Below are 23038 nucleotides of genomic sequence, written 5' to 3' on the forward strand. Positions count from 1 at the left end.
GCTGCTACTCTGAAACCTGAAAATACGGCATTGACTGCCCGCAAAAGCAGAGAAACCTAGGAAAACACAGGATTTATTTCAAGTTCCTCTGGCGTACTGTCAAGCTGTGTGCTTCTAAGGGATATTCAGTGACAATCCAAAACGGAGGAGGAAGGCTGTTGATGACCATACGTTTTCCCCTGACTAACCAGATTTTCCCTCTTTTTAGAGATGAAAGCTACAAGGTAGATGGCTACAGAAACTAAGATGCTTTCAGAAATCTCGAAGATTAGGATTTATTTCCACAGAACAATAAGAAAAAAACTCATCGTCCTGGAGAGTGGTCTGCTGCCTTTCAATTTTCCTAAAGCCTCAGAGTGAGATAAATATGACCACCACAGGAACTTCAAGAGGTCAAATTAAGTTAAGAACTTGCCTGCACCTCTGCAGGTAACCTAGAGCTCCTTAGCCACAAATGATTCTGGAATGTTATATGGAATGTTATATGAAATGGCTATAGAACAAGCAGCCATATTACAGACAGTGCATGAAGCCCTCAAAGCATGTCTCAGCTCTTGAATAGTGCACAGGCATCAAAACCTTTGCTCTCTGGCATAAGACCTATTCTGCAGGGCAGCTTGCTTCACAGGGAGTAGTCACAAAATAGGTTATAATGATCTTATGACTGGCCTTTCTTAGAGTGTCAGAGTTGCAAGGGGATATATTTCCTCCCAAGATGATCCAGGAGTCAATGAATTTCTATTTCACTGCAGCTCAATTCCATTTCTATTTAATTTACTCCAATGAGATAAAGGCAAATTTAAAGCCTAGATTAGATCTCAATTTAAAAAAAAAGCCATCATACTGAAACATTGCCCCCTGTACACCAATCCTACCCCTCCTTTTTTAATGAATCTAATAGATACCTGACCTGAGGGAGTTCATGACTCCTGGGAGCAGTCAACTCTGAATCTCCTGCAGTGCTGCTGGGGCCAAGGAACAGTTAGCACTCACCACTGCACCCACCTGACTGCACAGCATCAGAGTGAGATGTCTAGCTTCTGTCATACTACAGAGGAAACTTGCTAGCATAGCTGATTTCCTGAGGAAATCTGCAAGAGCACACAAGTGCATGCTCTATTTGACACGATCCCTATTTGTACGGAGTCCAGCAAGTCGTCGCTGTGCCACAGTGGTGGCATCACTCCCCCAAATTGCCTACCAGTTACAGAAGTGCAAACTCCTTCCGCAGCACCTCTACAAAATGCACTCCTGTCACTGCCAAAAGGTGGGAGAGCCAAATCCCCGAATCTAACCTGTGAAGTATTCATTCACACCTGGGCGTCTAGCAAATGGAGAACCTTCCAACATATCACTAAGGCAAAAGTCAGGAAGTGGCAGAATAGAAAGTGAGCACCTCTCCTTCTGCTAGTTACTATTTCATGTAACTAGAAATCTCTAAGCTCCTTTCTGTTCCTCTTTTCTTACCCTCATTTTAGATCAACTTTACCTCAGCACCACAAAAATCTTTGCCTAAATCCCTCTCCTCCACCAGCAGATAGCATGCAGCTCCCCACAAGCAACCTCTGAAGCACAGACCTAGTCCCAAGGAAAACCACAGTCTAACACCAAACCATTTAGGGCATGCCTTGGAATGGCCTAATTTATAACACAGAACTTTTAACTCACTCCCCTACACTTTGGCATGGCCAAGTACACAATGCACTAAAGTTTGCTCCCCCAAAATGCACATCCACTTCGCATAGGCCCAAGTCCTCTTTTTGTCAATCAGCACAGCAAGAAGTTAATCTTCGTATTTATTTCTCTTTGCGAAGAGAGCTGTCATGTAATACATGCAGTGTGAAAACTCATTCAGAAATGCAGCTGTGATAAACTGCCATGTACATAGAAAACGGAAAAGTACACTGTCAAAACTAGTTAGTTTAAACTCTAAGCTACCTTTTAAAATACATAGATTTGTTTTCAAAGTCCATGTAATATTTTTACACACATTTTCTCCATCTTCCTGCCCCTCTCCAAAAACAGAACCAAACCCAAAAAAACCAATGCCTTTTCCGGGATCTTGTTCTTCTCAAGAACAACAAAATCAGCAGCAGTCCCACATTCCTGAGCAAACCATAACAAACCAGTGTGTGCACATGACAGAGTCAGCATTTTCTGATAAGGAAACAGACTTCATTTTCAAGTTGCAAAACGAGTTTCAAGCTTAACTTTAAATAGTGAAGGGGGGGGGAGAGAAGGGGTGTGTATAAATAAATAATGGAAATTATATAGACCACTCCTTTAATTGCTGAGAAAATAGTGCCAGTATTGTACATTGTTGGAGCTGTGAGCAAATTGTCATATGCCCATCACCTTAAAAGTGCAGTGGGTGAACCTGCAGGAGTGTAAGTACAGAAATGCAACTAGCAGAACAGTATGTAGACTATACTGAATGGCATGTAGGCTAGACTAATGGTTTCTTATAAAAATCTGTTGTGCGTACAAAGTTAAAATTATAAGTTACTTACCTAAATAAGTTCCTACCAAGATTGGCAAAGGAGAAGGAAAAAAAAGATTTAAAGTTAAAAAAGGAAAGATTATATGAACTAAAAGCAGAAAAACAAAGTAACTATTTTGATTGTAATGGAGAGCAAGAGTGACCGAGTTTCTAGAATGTTTGATATTACACAAAATGAGGCAAGATTAAAATAGAAATTAATTTTCTCCAAATACGAGATAAAACAAAGGCCAGATTGGATTCTCTGGACATAAAAAAAAGTTGTTCTTTGCCCACATCCATCCACTATCCTTGCATATTATGTATTTATTGGTCTTGTACAGTAGATCCTGAAATGCTCAGTACTACAGCTGTTTATACTGAATCAGTTTGTTACCAACACACTACATGGTCATGTTCCGATGCCCTTGCTCAGACTGGGTAGCACCCTGCTTCACAAGTAGTCCCACTGAATCAGATGGAACTCTTTGTGAAGTAAGGTCCTATTCCACATGAGAAAGGCCACTAATGACTAGATGAGCTTAGTCCATAATGGGTCAGCAGTAGTCAGCTTCATCCCTAAAATAGCATCCGATGAAGTGAGCTGTAGCTCACGAAAGCTTATGCTCAAATAAATTGGTTCGTCTCTAAGGTGCCACAAGTACTCCTTTTCTTTTTGCAGATACAAACTAACATAGCTGCTACTCTGAAACCTATTCTTATACAGTAACTCCTCACTTAAAGTCATCCTGGTTAACCTTGTTTTGTTGCTGATCAATTAGGGAACATGCTCATTTAAAGTTGTGCAATGCTCCCTTATAACGTCTTGGCAGCCACCTGCTTTGTCCACTGCTTGCAGGAAGAGCATCCCGTTGGAGCTAGCTGGTGGGGGCTTGGAAAGAGGGTAGACTGGCAGCCCCCCCATCAGCTCCCCGCAGGGCAGCTGCCCAGCAGGCTATCAATTGCCAGCAGTTCAGCTGTCCTTCCCCCCACTGCCATGTGCTGCTCCTGGCCTCTGCCTTGGAGCTGCTCTCCAAAGCCTCCTGCTTGCTGGGGGGAGTGGGGGGAGAGGAGAAGGGGGCTAATGTCAGGGTGTCCCCCTCCCCCCTGCTCCTGCACCCCACATACCCCATCTCCATGGGGGGGCATACACAACAGGGCTCAGGATGGAGGGAACTTCCTGCCAGCAGCTGCTGCTGTCCCAGCTTGCTAATTAACTTAACAGGGTAGTGTACTTAAGAGTGGTGTCAGCATACTTAAAGGGGAAATGTGCATCTCTCTCTCACACACAGGGTGTCTCTCTGTCTCTGTCTGCCATGCTGTCTCCCCCTCCCTCCATTTGTGCTGCCCTGTAGAGTGTGAGGCTACATTAAGAACAATGAGTTAACCCTTGAGGGCTCAGCCAATTGCTAGTTCACCATTTAGCACTCAGACATTCCCTGGGAAATATCCCACCCTCTGATTCCACCACCTCAACCAAGCTTCACAATCATCATCACGGTGTACAGTATTAAATTGTTTGTTTAAAGCTTATACTGTGTGTGTAGTCTTTTGTCTGGCAAAAAAAAATTTCCCTGGAACCTAAACCCCCCCCCATTTACATTAATTCTTATGGGGAAATTGGATTTGCTTAACATCGTTTCGCTTAAAGTCGCATTTTTCAGGAACATTACAACGTTAAGAGAAGAGTTACTGTACTCTATCTAGATGTGAGGTCCTAGAGGAAGAGAGAAGTTCACTTTAAAATCTTGTTTCTTTAGGAGCTGTCAAATCTGGATGACAGAAACTGAAAGCAGCTCAATTACATGCTACTCTCCAACCTGGGACAAACAAATTGAACCCTATATAACAAATATGAGTTCTAGCTACCAGTTGTCATCTTCAAGGCAATTCACAACTTTGTCCCTTCCCTACAGATTCACGCATCTCTTATACTGTCACTACCCTGTTCCTTAATTGAGTCAATGATGCCAGCCCCTGGTCTTCTAGATATGGTAGAGAATACTTAGTCCTGCCATGAGTGGAGGGGACTGGACTAGATGACCTCGAGGTCCCTTCCAGTCCTACGATTCTATGATTCTCTTCAAACAAACCTACGGTGAGCAGACATCCCAATGTTATCGGGACCGTCCTGACAGAGACTTTGTTTTATATAGACAACTATACCCTTCCCCCCCCGCAATTTTTCACACTTGCTATCTGGTCATTCTAAACAAACCTCTCTGTGCCTTTCTCCATGCTGTCCCTTATATGGATGGAGTGCCCTTCCGGAATAGATCCATGAAATTTGGAGGCGAAGGTGGCAGTCTCTCTCCAGACCTACATTTTCCACACTACCAATAAAAACCTAATCAGCGTACAATGGTTAGGCTGAGGGCAGGTGGAAAAATTTATCTATGTATCTCAGCATTTGCTATAAATATAAAAATGATATACTTGTCTCCATTGCCCCTGATCTTTTTAGACTAAGCTCTCCAGGACAAGGCTCAGGCTTAACTTTGTGCAGAGTCCAGCACAGGGCCTCTGTGCACTACTGTAATATAAATATTGTACCTTGAGGACATGCAGTTCAACATGCTTCTCACAAAGTGGTTTATCTCCTAAGTGCATGCGTGCAGAGGGGAGAAGAGCCTTCTAAAGGACAGAGTGATTTTAGCATGCAATTCACAGCCAGGGGTGTTGCATAGGCTCACCATCCCAGCAGGAAGCACTGGGAGGCAACATGAACAATGCTGCCTGGATCGCTCCAGTCATGCTGGTGGCAATGATTCACTACATCCCTTTAGAAGGGTATAGAATACTTGTCCTCATGAATCCAGCCAGTTCCACTAACCCACATGCAAGCAGGTGAAGCTATGGCTCCACCCATTCTCCCCACAGTAGCTCCTTGGGGAGAAGCATCTTGGATGCAGTCCTTGTGCTCCCATGAGCACACAGGCTGCTATTGTGGCTAGACCCTTACTTTCTCGAATGCCCCTGAATGGCTATATAAGGGCACAGCCCAAGCTAGCTGTCAGTGAGTAAGAGTTCTGCTTCGGGCATAATAGTCTTCAGGGTTCATTCAAAAACCAGATCTAGAACGAATAAATGAGAAGGAATTTACCAATATTCTTAAGAGCAGTCATGAACTCTATTCCTCATACTTATTTGGGAATAATTAGATGATTAGCTCATGAAAGCTTATGCTCAAATAAATTTGTTAGTCTCTAAGGTGCCACAAGTACTCCTTTTCTTTTTAGATGATTTTAAGTAACTATAGCAATATTGGCTGTGTCTGGTTAGCATATGTATAGATAAAAGTAAATCTATCTCCTCAATAATACTGAAGTTACATTTTGAAAGATTTCCTACAGTTCAGAACTGCATTTCAGTAAGAGAGAATGCCAGTGGAATCCAGAATCAGAGAACACTTGTATTCCATTGCTATCTAAATACCAAGACTTGCTGAGTAGTTTATTTTCAAGGCTGGGGAAATTTGCCCTGAAACACTGTTCTGCTCTCGTCAATGTTTGCTTTATTTCTACTTGGCCAAAAAGAACATGCTCTTTTCTATAGTTGAAAATGTTTCCTTCTATTTCCCCTTGCACAGACTCAGCCCTGCTGTGCAACGGCAGCTCACGAATCTCCACTGAGCAGAACATTATGTGGAGGGAGGGGAGCCCAGCATGCTGACTTCCTTTATGTTTTTGAATCTGCCTGACCTTCATTTCAAACTGTGCTCTGTGCAGTTGAACAGACTTTTTACCAAGCCATTATCTCTCTAACTGACCGTGTGAGCTTTTCACAGGATTCAACGCTCGCATCCATACAACTGATCCCTTCCCCCGACTAATTTTCCATCCTAATTAAATCTTACCTTTCAGTCTTTCCACAGTATTGCATATTTGTGGGGTTTCCAAGATCTGTAGTTTATCTGCAGAATTACTGAGCTGCAGAATGACTGCCCACGGCTGCTCATTACTAGCACACAGTGAGCCCAGTCCAGATTCAGCCCCCCAGTGTCTACAGATCAGGCCAAGCTTATCAGTTTAAAAAAAAATAGGGAGTTTCCTTCTTTGTCTTTTGGAGGCCTCACTGTGCGGAGGGGACTTCTTCCATTTCTCTTCCGTGCATCTGAATGCCTTTTCCCTATTTCTTCTGATTTTCTTTCCAGTTCCTGCAATCTCTTGTGAGCTCACAGACATTCATCTTCAAAGAAAGAAGTCTTAGAATCATAGAAGGTTAGGGTTGGAAGGGACCTCAGGAGGTCATCTAGTCCAACCCCCTGCTTGAAGCAGGACCAATCCCCAATTTTTTCCCCAGATCCCTAAATGGCCCCCTCAAGGATTGAACTCACAACCCTGGGTTTAGCAGGCCAATGCTCAAACCACTGAGCTATCCTTCCCCCCATTCAGTCCCCCACCAAACCTTTCCATGCACTTATTTTGCTTGCCAGCAACTATATTCACCATTATGGACACTGCAGAGATTTTAGGGTCCATGGCCATAAGCCACTGCTGCAGGAATTTTTGAATCCAGGTCCTTGACCAGAGTCAGATCTGTTTAATAATTAATTCTTAGCATATAGGTATGTCTCCAAGACCTGCCATTTCCTCCTTTTGTTCGGGGTCTGAATCTTTTTCTACTTCTCTGTGTGGTTTGACACCACTGACAGCTTCAACTAAGGGTTCTCTCATGTAGGCATGCCATCGTGTACCACAAATGCTGTTGTGGCCATCTGGGTCAACATCTGCACTAAGATATCTGCTAACTTTGGAGGACCACTGCAACCAGGCTCCTGTCTGGCCGCAGGAAGGTTTTGAATGAAGTGGCGGAGATCAGGGCTCTGGTTTATTTAAATTGTTTGTGGGTGGACAAATTGAGACTTTGCTAGTTCATTTTAAATGATTGTGATTTTGGCAGCCCGGTGATGGCTGACTGCCCATCCAAACTTCTCTCTTTGATCCAGATAAGTACATAGCCACAACTATACTTTCTGTAAGATATATGCGGCACAAAAGCCAACCCAAAAGGCAATACATAGAGTTCACCGATTTTTTTTGGGGGGGGGGGAGCAGAAAGGACCATTAATCATAGAAGAACAGGGTTGGAAGAGACCTCAGGAGGTCATCTAGTCCAACCCCCAGCTCAAAGCAGGACTGACACCAACTAAATCATCCCAGCCAGGGCTTTGTCAAGCTGGGCCTTAAAAACCTCTAAGGATATAGATTCCACCACCTCCCTAGGTGACCCATTCCAGTGCTTCACCACCTTCTTGATGAAATAGTTTTTTCTAATATCCAACCTAGACCTTCCCCACTGCAACTCGAGACCATTGCTCTTAGGCTGTTCTCAGTGGTGGCAGATAACAGAACAAACTCCATCGACTTTGGAACCCCACCTTCAGGTAGTTGAAGACTGCTATCAAATCCCCCCCTCACTCTTCTCTAAGATTAAGATCTCCACTGACCTCCTGCATAACAAAGGCCAAAGGACTTCCCTGAATTAATTCCTGCTTCAAGTCCCACAGCTGATGTTGAACTATGGCATATCCATTATCCATCGATGGAAAGATATCCTGAGATGGAGAACCGATGTAACCCTTGGTAAATCGTTCCAATGGTTAATTACTATCACTGTGAAAAAATTATGCCTTATTTCTAGTCTTGATTTGTTTTGTTTCAACTTCCAGCCATTGGATCTAGTTATACCTTTGTTTGACCGATCAAACACCCCTATATTATCAAATTTCTGTTCCCCATGTAGGTACTTATAGACTACAAGTCCCTCACCAACCTTCTCTTTAGCTTAACAAACAGATTGAGCTTCTTGGGTCTTTCACTTTAAGACATGTTTTCCTATTTTTAAATTATCACAACTTTTTCTCAATTTTCTCCAATTTTTCAACAACATTCTTCTTGAATTGTAGACACCAGAAACGGACACAGTATTCCCATATTAGTCACACCAGTACCAAATACAGAGGAAATATAACTTCTTACTCCTACTCGATATTCCCATTTATCTCTCTCAGGATTACATTAGCCCTTTTGGCCATAGCACTGCACTGGGAGCTCACATTCAGTTGATTATCCTAGGAAGCAATGACTCTGAAAAACAGTTGGGGGTCATGGGGAATAGAGTCCCCATCTAGGGAACTGTCAGTATTGTTCCGTTATTAGAAATCTGCGAAGCAAACATCTGCAAGGTACAGAGCCCAAAGTCAGTTTTCTTCCTGTAAGGGAGGTAGGATCCCCACCCCGAAATACTAAAGTCTCGTAGATCCAGGCTGGGCAGAAGGCCTCCATCTTTTTGGGTATCAGTAAGAGCAAATTCCGTGTAGACCCACTAGATAATGATCAGGGACATATGTCTAAGGTACCCTAACAGCCTGTAGTTAGGGGGCCCTCATCTTTCCCAGTGGGGAGTTTTACTCTCCTGACAAACAGGGAGCTGGGAAGGTCTCCTATGCTTAGAAATTGCCTCCACTAGCTTCTGAGGGAGAACAGGTTTCTCAGAAACCACTCCTGGAAATAGAACCACTAAGCTTCTCCCACAAGCTGAGAGTATTGAAGGTGGCAATAGAACAGGTTAGCCAGGGCCTGTGGGTGAAGAGTGGGAGTGTTGTGCGGGAAAGGGGAGTGAACTGCATTGTAGTGCTTCTGGAAGGTTTCCTATAATTTGAGCGGCAACTAGTTTTTGATGCTTAACCAGATGAATCCATATTCCAAACTTTACAAAGTTTGGCTGTAACGAAGACAGAGATGCTGGCTAGATTGCTAGACTGCAATGGTGCAGAGAAAAATGTCATTTCCCCCCCATTTAAAAACTCAGATGAAATTTCAGTATTACGAGGTTGAATCTCTAATTCTTAAATGTCTAGAGTTAAATTCTCCCATCAGGTTTGAGGGGCAGAGCTGAGATAAAAGTAAAAGAATATCAATTTAAATTAATTGCAAGTAAACCCAACATTGGATTTGCTGATGTGGAAATGATATTGCTACCACCAATCATATTATTAAATGTAGACCTAACCCTTCAATAAACGTATCGAAAGGATTCTGGTCCTGAAAAATCCCAAGTGTTACTACCACCGCATGCTATGAGGGATTTATTAGTTGAGGTTAATATAGATTTACGTGAAGGGATAAAACCAGCTACTTCATGTTACTTTTTCCATAGGGCTGGAATTATTTTGGCTCAGGTATTTTGTTGCTATGAGTTATAACAAGGCAGTAGCATTTTTGTCCACATCTTTCACAGTATTAAAATATAAACAGAAGAGATAAAGGAACATAACATTTATCATTATAAAGACCTAAAATCCATACCACAAAGAACAGACAACATTCTAAACTTGTATTTTTCTGAGAGAGGTGTTACCTGGTGTAGAAGCATCAGATTGCATTTAGGGTGTTCCATTTCTGTATTACAAATTATGATACTGCAAGCAAGTCCTACATTTCTGACCTCTGACTACCGACATTAAAGGTGAGAGAAATCTGAGGCCAAAATCTTCTAATCAGGGTGCATAAAGTAAGGCATTTAAATCCATATTTTAGGCACCTAAATATGTGCCCTGATTTGCAGAGGTGCTGAACAGCCTCAATTCCAGATGAAGTAAAAGGGAGCGAAAAGTGTTAGAACCTTCTAAAAATCAAGTCACTTACGTATGTGCCTATATGATGATTTTAAGTGTCTGACTTCAAGCACCCATGTTTGAAAATCCTGGCCCCAATTCCCACAAGATATCCTCTCTTTCATCCTAACTGTATTAAAGGGCTACCTGTGGCATTACTTCCTGGCCACATGCACACCTGTCCAGCTGATAGTTTCTCAGCTGACTGCTTTAGCCTATCCCCCCAGCACCTGGACCCCCCAAAACCTAAACTTTCCTAAAACCTAAAACCCCAGAACCTGGACCCCCAAAAACTTTCCTAAAACCTTTTCCAATGTTTCCTTTTTGGGAGTGGTCTCAGTGTAAAAGTGATTGCTTTTCGAGCTTTGGGCCCATCCCAGTCCCCGGCTGCTCTAAATTACAAGGGGACCAGCGCAGACCAGCTCACAGAATCAGGGAACCAGAGATAGCTCCATGATGCCACCAGCTCTTCACCCCAAAAGATGCCTGAAAGAAACTGGAACAAAGGCCAATAACTACAGGGGTGTGAGTGATTGCTGGACCCAGGCTAGAAGGAGGCTAGTCTGTCAAAGAAGCTTACTGAAGCATCTCTGAGGGTGAGATTTACCTGCATTTACTTTCCTATTGTATTAGGCTTAGACTTGCGTGTTTTATTTTATTTGGTAATTTATTTTGTTCTGTCTATTACTTGGAACCACTTAAATCCTACTTTTTGTATTTAATAAAATCACTTTTTACTTATTAATTAACCCAGAGTAAATATTAATACCGGGGGGAGGGGGACAGCTGTGCATATCTCTCTATCAATGTTCTAGAGGGTGGACAATTTATGAGTTTAGACTGTACAAGCTTTATACAGGGTAAAACAGATTTATTTGAGGTTTGGACCCATTGGGAGCTGGGTATTTGAGTGCTGGAGACAGGAGCACTTCTTAAGCTGCTTTCAGTTAAGCCTGCAGCTTGTGGAGGATGTGGTTCAGACTTGGATCTTTGTTTGCAGCAGGCCAGCATGTCTGGCTCAAACAAGGCAAGCTGATGGGAAAGTCCCAAGCTGGGAAAATGGGCTCAGAGGCAGTCTAGGCACATCAGGTGGGAGTCTCAAAGGGGTTTCTGTGATCTCACCCGTCACAAGTACCAAAGAGCCTTAGCACAGAAACTCAGCAAAGGCACCTTGGTGCTGTCCACTGTCAGGTTTATATATTCCAAGGCCAGAAGTATCATTGTGATCAATTAGTCTGACCTCCTACATAACACAGGCCAGAGAACTATCCCACAATAATTCCTAGAGCAGATCTTTTAGAAAAACATCCCATCTTGATTTTAAAATGACTAGTGATGGAGAAACAACCATGACACTTGTTCCAGTGATTAATTACTCACTGTTATGCCATATTTCCAGTCTGAATTTATCTAGATTCATCTTCCAGCCACTGGAGTCAGAGCCATGCCATCCTTAGGACAGAATGGGGCAACCATCGCGGGTGCCGTGTTTTGGAGGGCCCCGCGCTTCAGGACACGGGGTCCAGGGTAGCCTGGGAGGTTAGCGGGGGGCCTAGCGTGGGCAGTAGTGAGTGATCCAGCCCCAGCCCGCCCCACTCCACCAGCTCCTGGCATTGCTCAGGGGAGGGGGTGGAAGCCAAAAAGAAGTGAGGCTGGGACTTGTGGGAAGGGATGGGCTGGGCTGGGGGCAGGAAGAGGTGCGGTGGGGGCTTGGGCTGTCCCAGGCCCACACACCCCCAGTGAGGGCCCTGACTGGTGTTATACCAGTTCTCTGCTCGATTGAAAAGCTATGTGTCAAATATTTGTTCCTCACATAGTTACTTATAGACGAATCAAGTCACCCCATAAACTTCTCTTTGTTAAGCTAAATAAATTCAGCTCCAAGACTGAAGTGGAAAATGTCACAGAGGTCTCTGGAAGTCACAAAATCCATAACTTACATGACCTCTATGACGTAATCTTAGCTTTAGTCATGTGGTACCAAGTCAAATACCTTATAGAAGCCTAAGTACATTACATCTACACTGTTACCTTTAACGAGCAAACCCGTAATCTCATTAAAATAAATCAAGTTAGTTTGACAAGATCTATTTTTTCTATTCCCACATTCATAGAATCATAGAATATCAGGGTTGGAAGGGACCTCAGGAGGTCATCTAGTCCAACCCCCTGCTCAAAACAGGACTGATTGACATTAGTTATATCACCCTCCTTCAGGGGGAGCAAATTCATTTCCAGGGGCTACAATGTAGCAAGCCAACTGAAGCAGCTTTGCCTGTCCACAGTGGCTGGAAATACATTTCACAAATGGCCCCTTAAAGAGTATGTTAGATGGGGAGAGATAGGTGATTTCACTAATGTAGGTGGCTCTATACACCTAACCCAGAGACCAACATACCATAGGTAATTTGGAAGCAAATATTATTTATGTTAGCCCCATTACTCCTCAGTACTGGTGTAACAGCATCTGAAAATGCCAACTGTTTCTTTTTGTGCCTCTTTCTAGCACAGACCCAAGACAAAAACGTCTGAGCCAGCCCAGCAATCTATATAATGGACCATTAGAAAAAAAAGGATTCCCAATAGTAAGTAGATGTTCACAGTTCCAGCATTTTTTTTTATTTACAAGGGATATCCTGCCTGTCTGTTTCTGGTAACACAGGATTTGCAGTAACCCTATCTTCACTTTCCTAAAACCTTTTCCAATGTTTTCTTTTTGGGAGTGGTCTCAGTGTAAAAGTGATTGCATTTTGAACTTTGGGCCCATCCCAGTCCCCGGCTGCTCTAAATTACACGGGGACCAGCGCAGACCAGCTCACAGAATCAGGGAACCAGAGATGGCTCCATGATGCCACCAGCCCTCACTCTCCTATGCCAAGCAGATCAGGTCCACATTATTTAGACCCTGTTTTCTTACTGGGGTTGAGGCTTCCATTGTCCTAAAAATCAGAAAATACTCAAAATTTATAAATTGGAAAGTTTCCAAAATATTTTCCCTATAAAAGCTAAGTCTAAACCAACAACTCTATACTACTTTTAAACTAGACACAAGATATCTAAGCTAACACAATGCAGAAAGGGAGCAGGCAGGTTCCTGGAATGAACCACTGAGCTACTTAGAAGCTGCAGATAAAAAATGATAAGAAATTAAATGATGGCTTGTGGGTATGGAAGGTGCACATCTACTAAAATTTTAATAGCATCTAATGTCAACACAGCCCAGTGGACATCACAAGGGGGGAAGAACGAACCACACAACACTCTTTTGATCCAGTCTGACCAGGGACTTTGTGTCTGGGGTAATTTTCAAAAGAGAGATTTTAGGTGTCATTGAAATACACATAGTAAAATCTTCAAACCAACAAGTGGACACTTTGGAACCCTACCTCAGGGATTCTCCACCTCTAATAGCAAAACATTATCAGAGGCTGCACCTTATAGGAGGAGGAATTGATTCTCTCTTCTTCCACTTCCCACCCTGAGGCCAGACAACCTTGGTCAGGGTTTCTGAAGATTTTCAGCTGCTGAGTGACTCAGCAGTTCCCTCACTGATGATCAGCTGTTTAGCAGGAAGCGGAAATCATGACCACAACCATCTTATCAACAGGAGCTGCAGAAAGTCAGCAAGCTATTCAGCACGCTGGAGCTCCCCTGAACATCCCTTTGTTCTGGCATGGTGAGTGGCGGCGGCCCAGGAGGAGGAGACTTAATGGGTGAACAGGGAGAGTTTTCTTTATTACTTTACTGAAATTCACCCTCAAAAACAAGAACACTAAAAATGACGTTGAGAGCTATGTTAATGCACAGTTAAGAATCAGAAAATAGATTCTTCTTATGCTAACTCTAATGTACTCATACTGCATGTATATATTTTCAATTACTAACTAGGCTGCTAATGTAACCTTAATATTCAAGAGATGTACAGTGCAGCTGAGTTAATATTTATTGTGCAAACCGTCACTTTTGCATTGCCTGATTTCTGTTGAACACAACCTAAACTTGCATTAATAGCCTGGTTTCACTGCACCGTCGACAGCAGATGCCAGTCACTCTTACTAAATATAGTTTTCCAAATTATTCCAGAACAAAAAACTCTCCATGGTTGGTTTCTCACCAAAGGAGATGAGTTTTTTCTCAATTTTTAATGGGGGGAAAACATTTTCCATCTGCTATGACCAGGGAGGAAATGAGAATCTTGCCATGCTTTTTAAAAAACAGCTTCAGTAAGAAATGGAAGTGTGAAACTTGACAGACAGTCTTTAGAACAGAAGCATCTTTGCTTAGTAGGAAAAATGTTTTTATTTAATAGCCAAGATCCTTTGAAAATTATGTTCTGTACATGCACAGTAGAACATTTTGTTGTCTACATGAGCAATGCGGTGTCATGGCATTGACAACGGCCTGGGAGTCAGGATACCTGGGTTCTATTCCCAGCTCTTTCATTTTCTTGGTGTGTAGGGACATCACTTAAGACCAATTTGGCTCAGTTTCTCCATTTGCAAAATTGTGACAAGAAGTTACTTACCTTATAGTAACTGAAGGTTCTTTGAGATTTATGGTACCTATCAGTATTCCATTGTGGATTTGCATGCTCTCCACACACCCAGAACCAGCGTATTCTTGCAAGCAGTATGTGTTGGTCCATGCATGCATCCTTGCCCTCCTCATGTTTCCAACCGAGAGCATAAATAGCCAAATGGACTGATTGCCTCTCCAGTTCCTGCTCTATTGTGAATCCAGTAAAGATTCAAAGCAGAGAGGAAGGAGGGTGGGTTATAGAATACAGATATGGACCACACATCACGAAGAACTTCCATGTGGTATAAGGTAAGTAACTTCATCTCCTTCGAGTGCTGATCCCTATGTGTACTCCAGTGTGGATGACTGACTGGCAGTACTTAAGTAGGAGGAGGGTGCAAACATGCAGACTGCAGAGCAGTCTGGAGGACTGCTGTCCCAATAGATGTGTCAGTGGAGATATTCTGCACTAGACCATAATGCCTTGCGAACGTGTGGATGGAACTCCATGTAGTTGCCCTGCAAATGTCAAGTAATGGTACCTCCTGAAGTGATGCCACTGAAGTTGCTTGTAGTCTTGCAGAATGAGCCCTCACCCCATGAGTGGGAGGAAGATGCAACAACTGGTAACCAAGCAGGATACAGCCCAAGATCCATTTAGAGAATCTCTGGGATAGCTTGACCTTGGACTAGTTCTGATATAGAGAGAACCACTCTAGGTGATTTTCTGATTGGTTTCGTCTTTTGCGGGTAGAAAGTAAGAGCTGGGGGAAATGAAGTTTCCTCTCCTCCTCAGATGTGTGCATTTTTGAAAAAAACCAGAAAAGTGGATTGACTGGTTTATGTGAAACTCTAAACTACTTTGGAGGAGAGGAATTTCCAATATAAATGTAATGAGATTTTATCTTTTCAGAGTACAGTGTATGGCAAATCTGTCATTAGAGCTCCCAGCTTACCTACCCTACTGGCTGTGACGATGGCCACAACAAATGCAACTTTCATTCATACCTACACGTTCCATGTCTCACCTTATGGTTTGAAGGAAGGCTTTGAGAGGGCCAAAAGTACAAGGTTTAAGCCTCAATGAGGAGTAGGTTTCTCTACTAGTGGGAAGGTTCTGATTAGGCCCTTCAAGAATCTGCCAGTCAATCGGTTATTGAAAAACCATCCAATGGTGGATGCCATGCACCAATTGCTGCCATGTGAACTCATACAGAACTGAGGGAAAGAAGACAGTCCCCTTATTTGGGACTATCTGCTGACTCAGGAAATGTGTGTTTCTGCTGTGTCCCGGTGGGAAAATGCTTCCACTTGGTGAAACAGCATTTCTTGCCAGCAAGTTAAAAAAGTATGGGTTGGATGAATGGACTATAAGGTGGATAGAAAGCTGGCTAGATTGTCAGGCTCAATGTGTAGTGATCAATGGCTCAATGTCTAGTTGGCAGCCGGTATCAACCTGAGTGCCCCAGGGGTCGGTCCAAAAGAAATCTGATGAGGTTCAACAAGGACAAGTGCAGAATCCTGCACTTAGGAAGGAAGAATTCCATGTACCGCTATATGCTCGGGACCGACGGGCTAAGCAGCAATTCTGCAGAAAAAGACCTGTGGATTACAGAGGACGAGAAGCTGGATATGAGTCAACAGTGTGCCATTGTTGCCAAGACGGCCAATGGCATATTGGGCTGTATTCGCAGGAGCACTGCCAGCAGATCGAGGGAAGTGATTATTCTCCTCTATTCGACACTGGTGAGGCCACACCTGGAGTACTGCATCCAGTTTTGGTCCCCCCACTACAGAAGGGATGTGGACAAATTGGAGAGAGTCCAGCGGAGGGCAACCAAAATGATTAGGGGGCTGGGCCACATGCCTTACGAGGAGAGGCTGAGGAAACTGGGGTTATTTAGTCTACAGAAGAGAAGAGTGGGGGGAGATTTGATACCAGCCTTTAACTACCTGAAGGGGGGTTCCAAAGAGGATGGAGCTAAGTTGTTCTCAGTGGTGGCAGATGAGAGAACAAGAAGCAATGGTCTCAAGTTGCAGTGGGGGAGGTCTAGCTTGGATACTAGGAAACACTATTTCACTCAGAGGGTGGCAAAGCACTGGAATGGGTTATCTAGGGAGGTGGTAGGATTTTCATCTTTAGAGGTTTTTAAGGCCCAGTTTGACAAAGCCTGGCTGGGGTGATTTAGTGGGTGTTGGTCCTGTTTTGAGCAGGGGATTGGACTAGATGACCTGCTAAGGTCTCTTCCAACCCTAATATTCTATGATTCTATTCTATGATTCTATGATCTTTTCTGCTGTTAAGGCTAATTTGTAAGTCTTCACAGCAGGAATGTTCTAGTATTGATGTCCTTCCGAAAACCAAGCCATGAGATGGAGTGCTTCAGGGCTAGAATGCTTGATTCTGCCCTTCTCATGGGTCAAAAGACTGGGAAAGGACTGCAAGCTAATCAGAGGATGAGTTGACATTAGAAGGAGATTTGGGAAACAAAACTGTCTCGGCCAATAGCAGTTGATGAGGATGACATGTACCCTGTCCTGTCAAATCTTCCTTAAGACTTGAGGCAGGAGTACTAAGGGAGCAAAGACATAGGTCAGATGTCCTGACCAGGGAAGGAGAGCATTTCCCCAGAAGTGTAGACCCAGAACTCCTCTGGAACAACAGATGTTGCATTCCCTGTTTGTTTGGGAAGAGAAGAGATCCTAGGTTGGGGTCCCCCATTGAGCAAAGATTCCGTTAACCACTGAATTATGCAATCTCCACACGATTGACCACAAAAGGCCTACTGAGAGTGTCTACCAACACATTCTGAGTTCCTGGAAGGTAAGCTGCCGACAGGGTGATTCGATTCCTGATGCACCAATTCCCTAAGGTGACTGCTTCAACACAGGGAGATGGATCTCACCCTTCCCTGCTTATTGATGTAAGAGGTGGTTGTCATGTTGTCTGACATTACGAGGACATGGTGGGACCGGATAAATTGCAGAAAAACCTTCGAAGCTTCTCTGACTGCTCAAAGTTCCAGACGGTTGGTGTGCATCCTGGTGTACAAGTGCCCTGTGCCATATGACTTTCCATGTGGGCTTCCCAGCCTAAGAGAGAGATGCGTGTAATGATCATCTTGTCTGGTAAGGATGGTAGGAAGGGGATGCCCACACATTGCTGATGAGGATCTTCCACCATGTTACTCGAAGGAATTGTTACCAGTGTAATTATGCTGCATTTGGTTGGTGAATACACTGTATGGAGCCACATCTGAAGGAAACATAGGTGGATTCTGGCGAATGGGGTAATGTAAGTGCATGAAGCCATGTGCCCCAAGAGGGAAAGAAAAGTTCTCACTGGAGCTTGAGATTTGCGCATAACCTGGTCTATCAAGTTGTTCATAGTGCAAAACCGGTCCCTTGGTAGATAATATCTCACTGTGAGTAAATCTAGAAGTGGTCCCCATGAAGTCTATAGTCTGCATTGGAGCAAGGATTCTCTGAACTTGGAAAAGTGTGACTCCTAGAGAGAAAAGTGGCTGAAGCATTAATGAGAAGAGCTGGCTGTATTTTACAGAATCGTTATTGAGGTTAAAGGGACAAACAATCCCGATGTGTAGAAAGAATAGTAAATATGGCAGGCGACCAGCTTGGCTTAACAGTGAAATCCTTGCTGATCTTAAACACAAAAAAGAAGCTCACACAAGAAGTGGAAGATTGGACAAATGACCAGGGAGGAATATAAAAATATTGCTCAGGCATGCAGGAGTGAAATCAGGAAGGCCAATTCATACTTGGAGTTGCAGCTAGCATGAGATGTTAAGAGTAACAAGAACGGTTTCTTCAGGTATGTTAGCAACAAGAAGAAAGTCAAGGAAAGTGTGGGCCCCTTACCGAATGAGGGAGACAACCTAGTGACAGAGGATGTGGAAAAAGTTGAAGTACTCAAAGCTTTTTTTTGCCTCTGTCTTCACGAACAAGGTCAGCTCCCAGACTACTGCACTGGGCAGCACAGCATGGGGAGGAGGTGGCCAGCCCTCTGTGGAGAAAGAAGTGGTTAGGGACTATTTAGAAAAGCTGGAAGAGCACAAGGTCATGGGGCCAGATGCGCTGCATCTGAGAGTGCTAAAGAATCATAGAATATCAGGGTTGGAAGGGACCCCAGAAGGTCATCTAGTCCAACCCCCTGCTCGAAGCAGGACCAATTCCCAGTTAAATCATCCCAGCCAGGGCTTTGTCAAGCCTGACCTTAAAAACCTCTAAGGAAGGAGATTCTACCACCTCCCTAGGTAACGCATTCCAGTGTTTCACCACCCTCTTAGTGAAAAAGTTTTTCCTAATATCCAATCTAAACCTCCCCCACTGCAACTTGAGACCATTACTCCTCGTTCTGTCATCTGCTACCATTGAGAACAGTCTAGAGCCATCCTCTTTGGAACCCCCTTTCAGGTAGTTGAAAGCAGCTATCAAATCCCCCCTCATTCTTCTCTTCTGCAGGCTAAACAATCCCAGCTCCCTCAGCCTCTCCTCATAAGTCATAAAGGAGTTGGTGGATGTGATTGCAGAGCCGTTGGCCACTATCTTTGAAAACTCATGGCGATCGGGGGAGGTCCCGGATGACTGGAAAAAGGCTAACGTACTGCCCATCTTTAAAAAAGGGAAGGAGGAGGATCCAGGGAACTACAGGCCAGTCAGCCTCACCTCAGTCCCTGGAAAAATCATGGAACAGGTCCTCAAGGAATCAATCCTGAAGCACTTAGAGGAGAGGAAAGTGATCAGGAACAGTCAGCATGAATTCACCAAGGGCAAGTCATGCCTGACCAATCTAATTGCCTTCTATGACAAGATAACTGGCTCTGTGGATGAAGGGAAAGCAGTGGACGTGTTATTCCTTGACTTTAGCAAGGCTTTTGACACAGTCTCCCACAGTATTGTTGCCAGCAAGTTAAAGAAGTATGGGCTGGATGGATGCACTACAAGGCGGATAGAAAGCTGGCTAGATCGTCGGGCTCAACGGGTAGTGATCAATGGCTCCATGTCTAGTTGGCAGCCAGTATCAAGTGGAGTGCCCCAAGGGTCGGTCCTGGGGCCGGTTTTGTTCAATATCTTCATTAATGATCTGGAGGATGGTGTGGATTGCACCCTCAAAAAGTTTACAGATGACACTAAACTGGGAGGAGAGGTAGATATGCTGGAAGGTAGGGATAGGATACTGAGGGACCGAGACAAATTGGAGGATTGGGCCAAAAGAAATCTCATGAGGTTCAACAAGGATGAGCGCAGAGTCCTGCACTTACGACGGAAGAATCCCATGCACTGCTACAGACTAGGGACCGAATGGCTAGGCAGCAGTTCTGCAGAAAAGGACGTAGGGGTTACAGTGGACGAGAAACTCGATATGAGTCAACAATGTGCCCTTGTTGCCAAGAAGGCTAACGGCATTTTGGGCTGCATAAAATGGGGCATTGCCAGCAGATCGAGGGATGTGATCGTTCCCCTCTATTTGACATTGGTGAGGCCTCATGTGGAATACTGTGTCCAGTTTTGGGCCTCAAACTACAAGAAGGATGTGGAAAAAATTGGAAAGCATCCAGCAGAGGGCAACAAAAATGATTAGGGGACTGGAACACATGATTTATGAGGAGAGGCTGAGGGAACTGGGATTGTTTAGTCTGCAGAAGAGAAGAATGAGGGGGGATTTGATAGCTGCTTTCAACTACCTGAAAGGGGGTTCCAAAGAGGATGGCTCTAGACTGTTCTCAGTGGTAGCAGATGACAGAACAAGGAGTAATGGTCTCAAGTTGCAGTGCAGGAGGTTTAGGTTGGATATTAGGAAAAACTTTTTCACTAGGAGGGTGGTGAAGCACTGAAATGGGTTACCTAGGGAGGTGGTGGAGTCTCCTTCCTTTGAGGTTTTTAAGGTCAGGCTTGACAAAGCCCTGGCTGGGATGATTTAGTTGGGGATTGGACTAGATGACCTCCTGAGGTCCCTTCCAACCCTGATATTCTGTGATTCTATGAGGTCAACTTATAGGCTTCTTGACACATCCTGGCAAGAAGAAGCCAGTCATTGAGATAGGAGAAGATGGTGTAGCTGTTACATCTGAAAAGAGCTGCTACTACCAGAAAGACCTTGCTAAAGACAAGGGGGACAGTGGCACAGTCAAATGGGAGCACCCTGTGTTGGAAGTCGTCAGTGCCCACCATGAATCTGAGAAAACACTTGTGGGCAGGGTGAATATTCAAGTGAAGGTAAGCATCCTTCATATCAAGAGCTGTAAACTAAATATCCTTTTCCAGGGATGGGATTATTGATGTCAGAGTGACTATTCGCAAGCTAAAATTTCACATGAAGTGGTTGAGATTGTGGAGATTGAGGACAGGTCTCCAGCTTCTCTTCTTTCTTGGGGACTAGAAAGTACATTTCCTGGTGCTGAAGAAGTACCCGTGGACCTCATGGTGGGAGGTGCACTGTGTATCGATTCAGGCCAATGTATGGCAAGATCCCTCAGCCTGGGTCCAACTGTGGCCTCACGACCTACTCCATGAGATGCTTTTTAAGTCGAAGTTCCCACTCCTCCCGGATATGGCTAGTGAAAGAGCATCGTGTGCCTCCCTGAAACTGAACGAGCAGTGCTGATCGTCGTCACTGACAGAGGAGGAACAGGGGTAGGATACAGGTACAGGGGAAGAGGTTTCCCCAAGCCAGGGACTATATCTAACTAGAAATCTTTGCTAAAAACAATTAAAATAAGTTAATTACAAATAACTATATACAAAATGCACTAAAGGCAATCTTTGAAATATTTACAGATCGAAGAAATCAAAGGAGATCTCTGGACACTTAGGTTTGGACCCAGGCCATGCAGCAGTAAGAAGGAATTGGAGAGGCAGCCAGTCCGTTTCACCCTTTTATGCCCGCAGTTGGAAACACAAGGCGGAAAAGGGTACACACAAATATAAATGGATGCTGCTTGCAAGAATTCTGACTCCAGGTGCATGGAGTTCATGCATATCCAGAATGGAATATGCATAGGACCAGCACTGGAAGAAGAATAATTCTTACTAACCTGGTAAGTACTTGAAGATCTATGAATTAAAAGCGCTACGTACAAGCAAAGTATTATAATTACAGGTACTTGGTTGCTAAAGATAGAGATACACAGCAGCACTGGCCAATCAAACAGCTAGCAGTGTCGCTGACATTATGAAGGATCATGACTAAAACGCAGAGTATATCCTACTAGATTTTGCCTCTTTTTTGATCTGTATGTGTTTGATATTTAAATTCATATAGAATATTTGACGCCTACATTTTCTAAGGTTATATAGTGAAACCAAAAACCCACCCAAGCTGTTGTTACATTCCTAAACTTTCAATAGCTTTTACAAAACTGCTAGAACAATGTCGGATAATTTGGGGATTTTTAGTAGCATAAAGTGAGTATTTGATTTCATTACCACTTCCATGCAACAACTATGGTTGTACCATTACTCGCCCCACATGTGAAAAAAGGCTGAAAAATAATTAGCAGACCATGGGTACAGAGATTATTCACAGAACATTTAGACACCAACACACAATTTACACAGAGCATTAGTAGCCACAAAGCAGAACAAGCAAACTAGAGAAGCCAACAGATGAAACTAAAAATCACACTCTCCTAGCATAAGCTGAGCGCAGCTTTGAGGTCTTACCCCTGCTAGGCATCAATAGGCGCTTCTTCACGTTCCCTGACAGAGCACAAGTGAACAAAAAAGAGAAAAAACACCAAATCAGCAATCTGAACAGTAGCATTTTTTTAAAAGTTAAATATTAAAAACAAACAGTAAGATGTCCATTGCTGCTTGTGTAATTTGCCTTCAATATAAATGCTAATTTAATCTAAGAATAAATTTGAACGGGGAAAAAACCCAGTGTGGCTGCATTGAAATGCAATGGCAAGATAAATTTACTGTGCTGTTTGAAAGCTCTGGGGATGGAGCAGAATGGGAGAGAATCTGGTCTCACTCCCAAAGGAGGTCTTTGAAGGCATGACAGCCAGTTTTGCTCACTTCTGAGAAAGCTGGAAGCTACTACGTTTTTCTTCTCACCCTGTCACAATCACTGTTATGTCCCACACTGCAGCTGCTCCTTCTTTTAATTGAGCCGTTCCCCACCTTCCTATTCCTGTTAAGGCCATTTGAATAGGCCCTCTCATTCTTGACTGAGGAGCCAGTGGCACTTTCCCTGCTTTGCGATCCTCAGCTGATGGCTAGCTCTTCAGGACAGAGCCCTGGACTCCATGCCAGGAGAACCATACCTCCATCTCCTGCTGCAAGCACATGCTGCCTTAACCCATGCTATTTACTGGGGCGAAGGAAGGGGTGAGTCCCATCAATAATGAGAGGAGACTCTCAATGAGAGGGCCAACAAGGAAAGGAGGAGTAAATTCTTA

General features: G+C 43.8%; 1 protein-coding gene across 6 annotated transcripts in view; it reads right to left on the bottom strand.

Moving 5' to 3' along the window:
• Positions 1–23038, bottom strand: part of MTA1 (metastasis associated 1) — a 145600-nt gene that overhangs the window by 11564 nt on the left and 110998 nt on the right. For 4 of the 6 annotated variants that reach the window (XM_073356262.1, XM_073356260.2, XM_073356265.1 and 1 more), the window contains exon 17: positions 22299–22334. In XM_073356262.1, coding sequence (XP_073212363.1) covers positions 22299–22334 — 36 coding nt within the window. Of the gene's footprint in view, positions 1–2510; positions 2523–22298; positions 22335–23038 lie in introns of all 6 variants that reach the window. The other 2 variants (XM_073356261.1, XM_073356259.2) reach the window with 1 other exon arrangement.

Source organism: Lepidochelys kempii, chromosome 8, assembly GCF_965140285.1.
Source record: "Lepidochelys kempii isolate rLepKem1 chromosome 8, rLepKem1.hap1, whole genome shotgun sequence".
Lineage (NCBI taxonomy): Eukaryota > Metazoa > Chordata > Testudines > Cheloniidae > Lepidochelys > Lepidochelys kempii.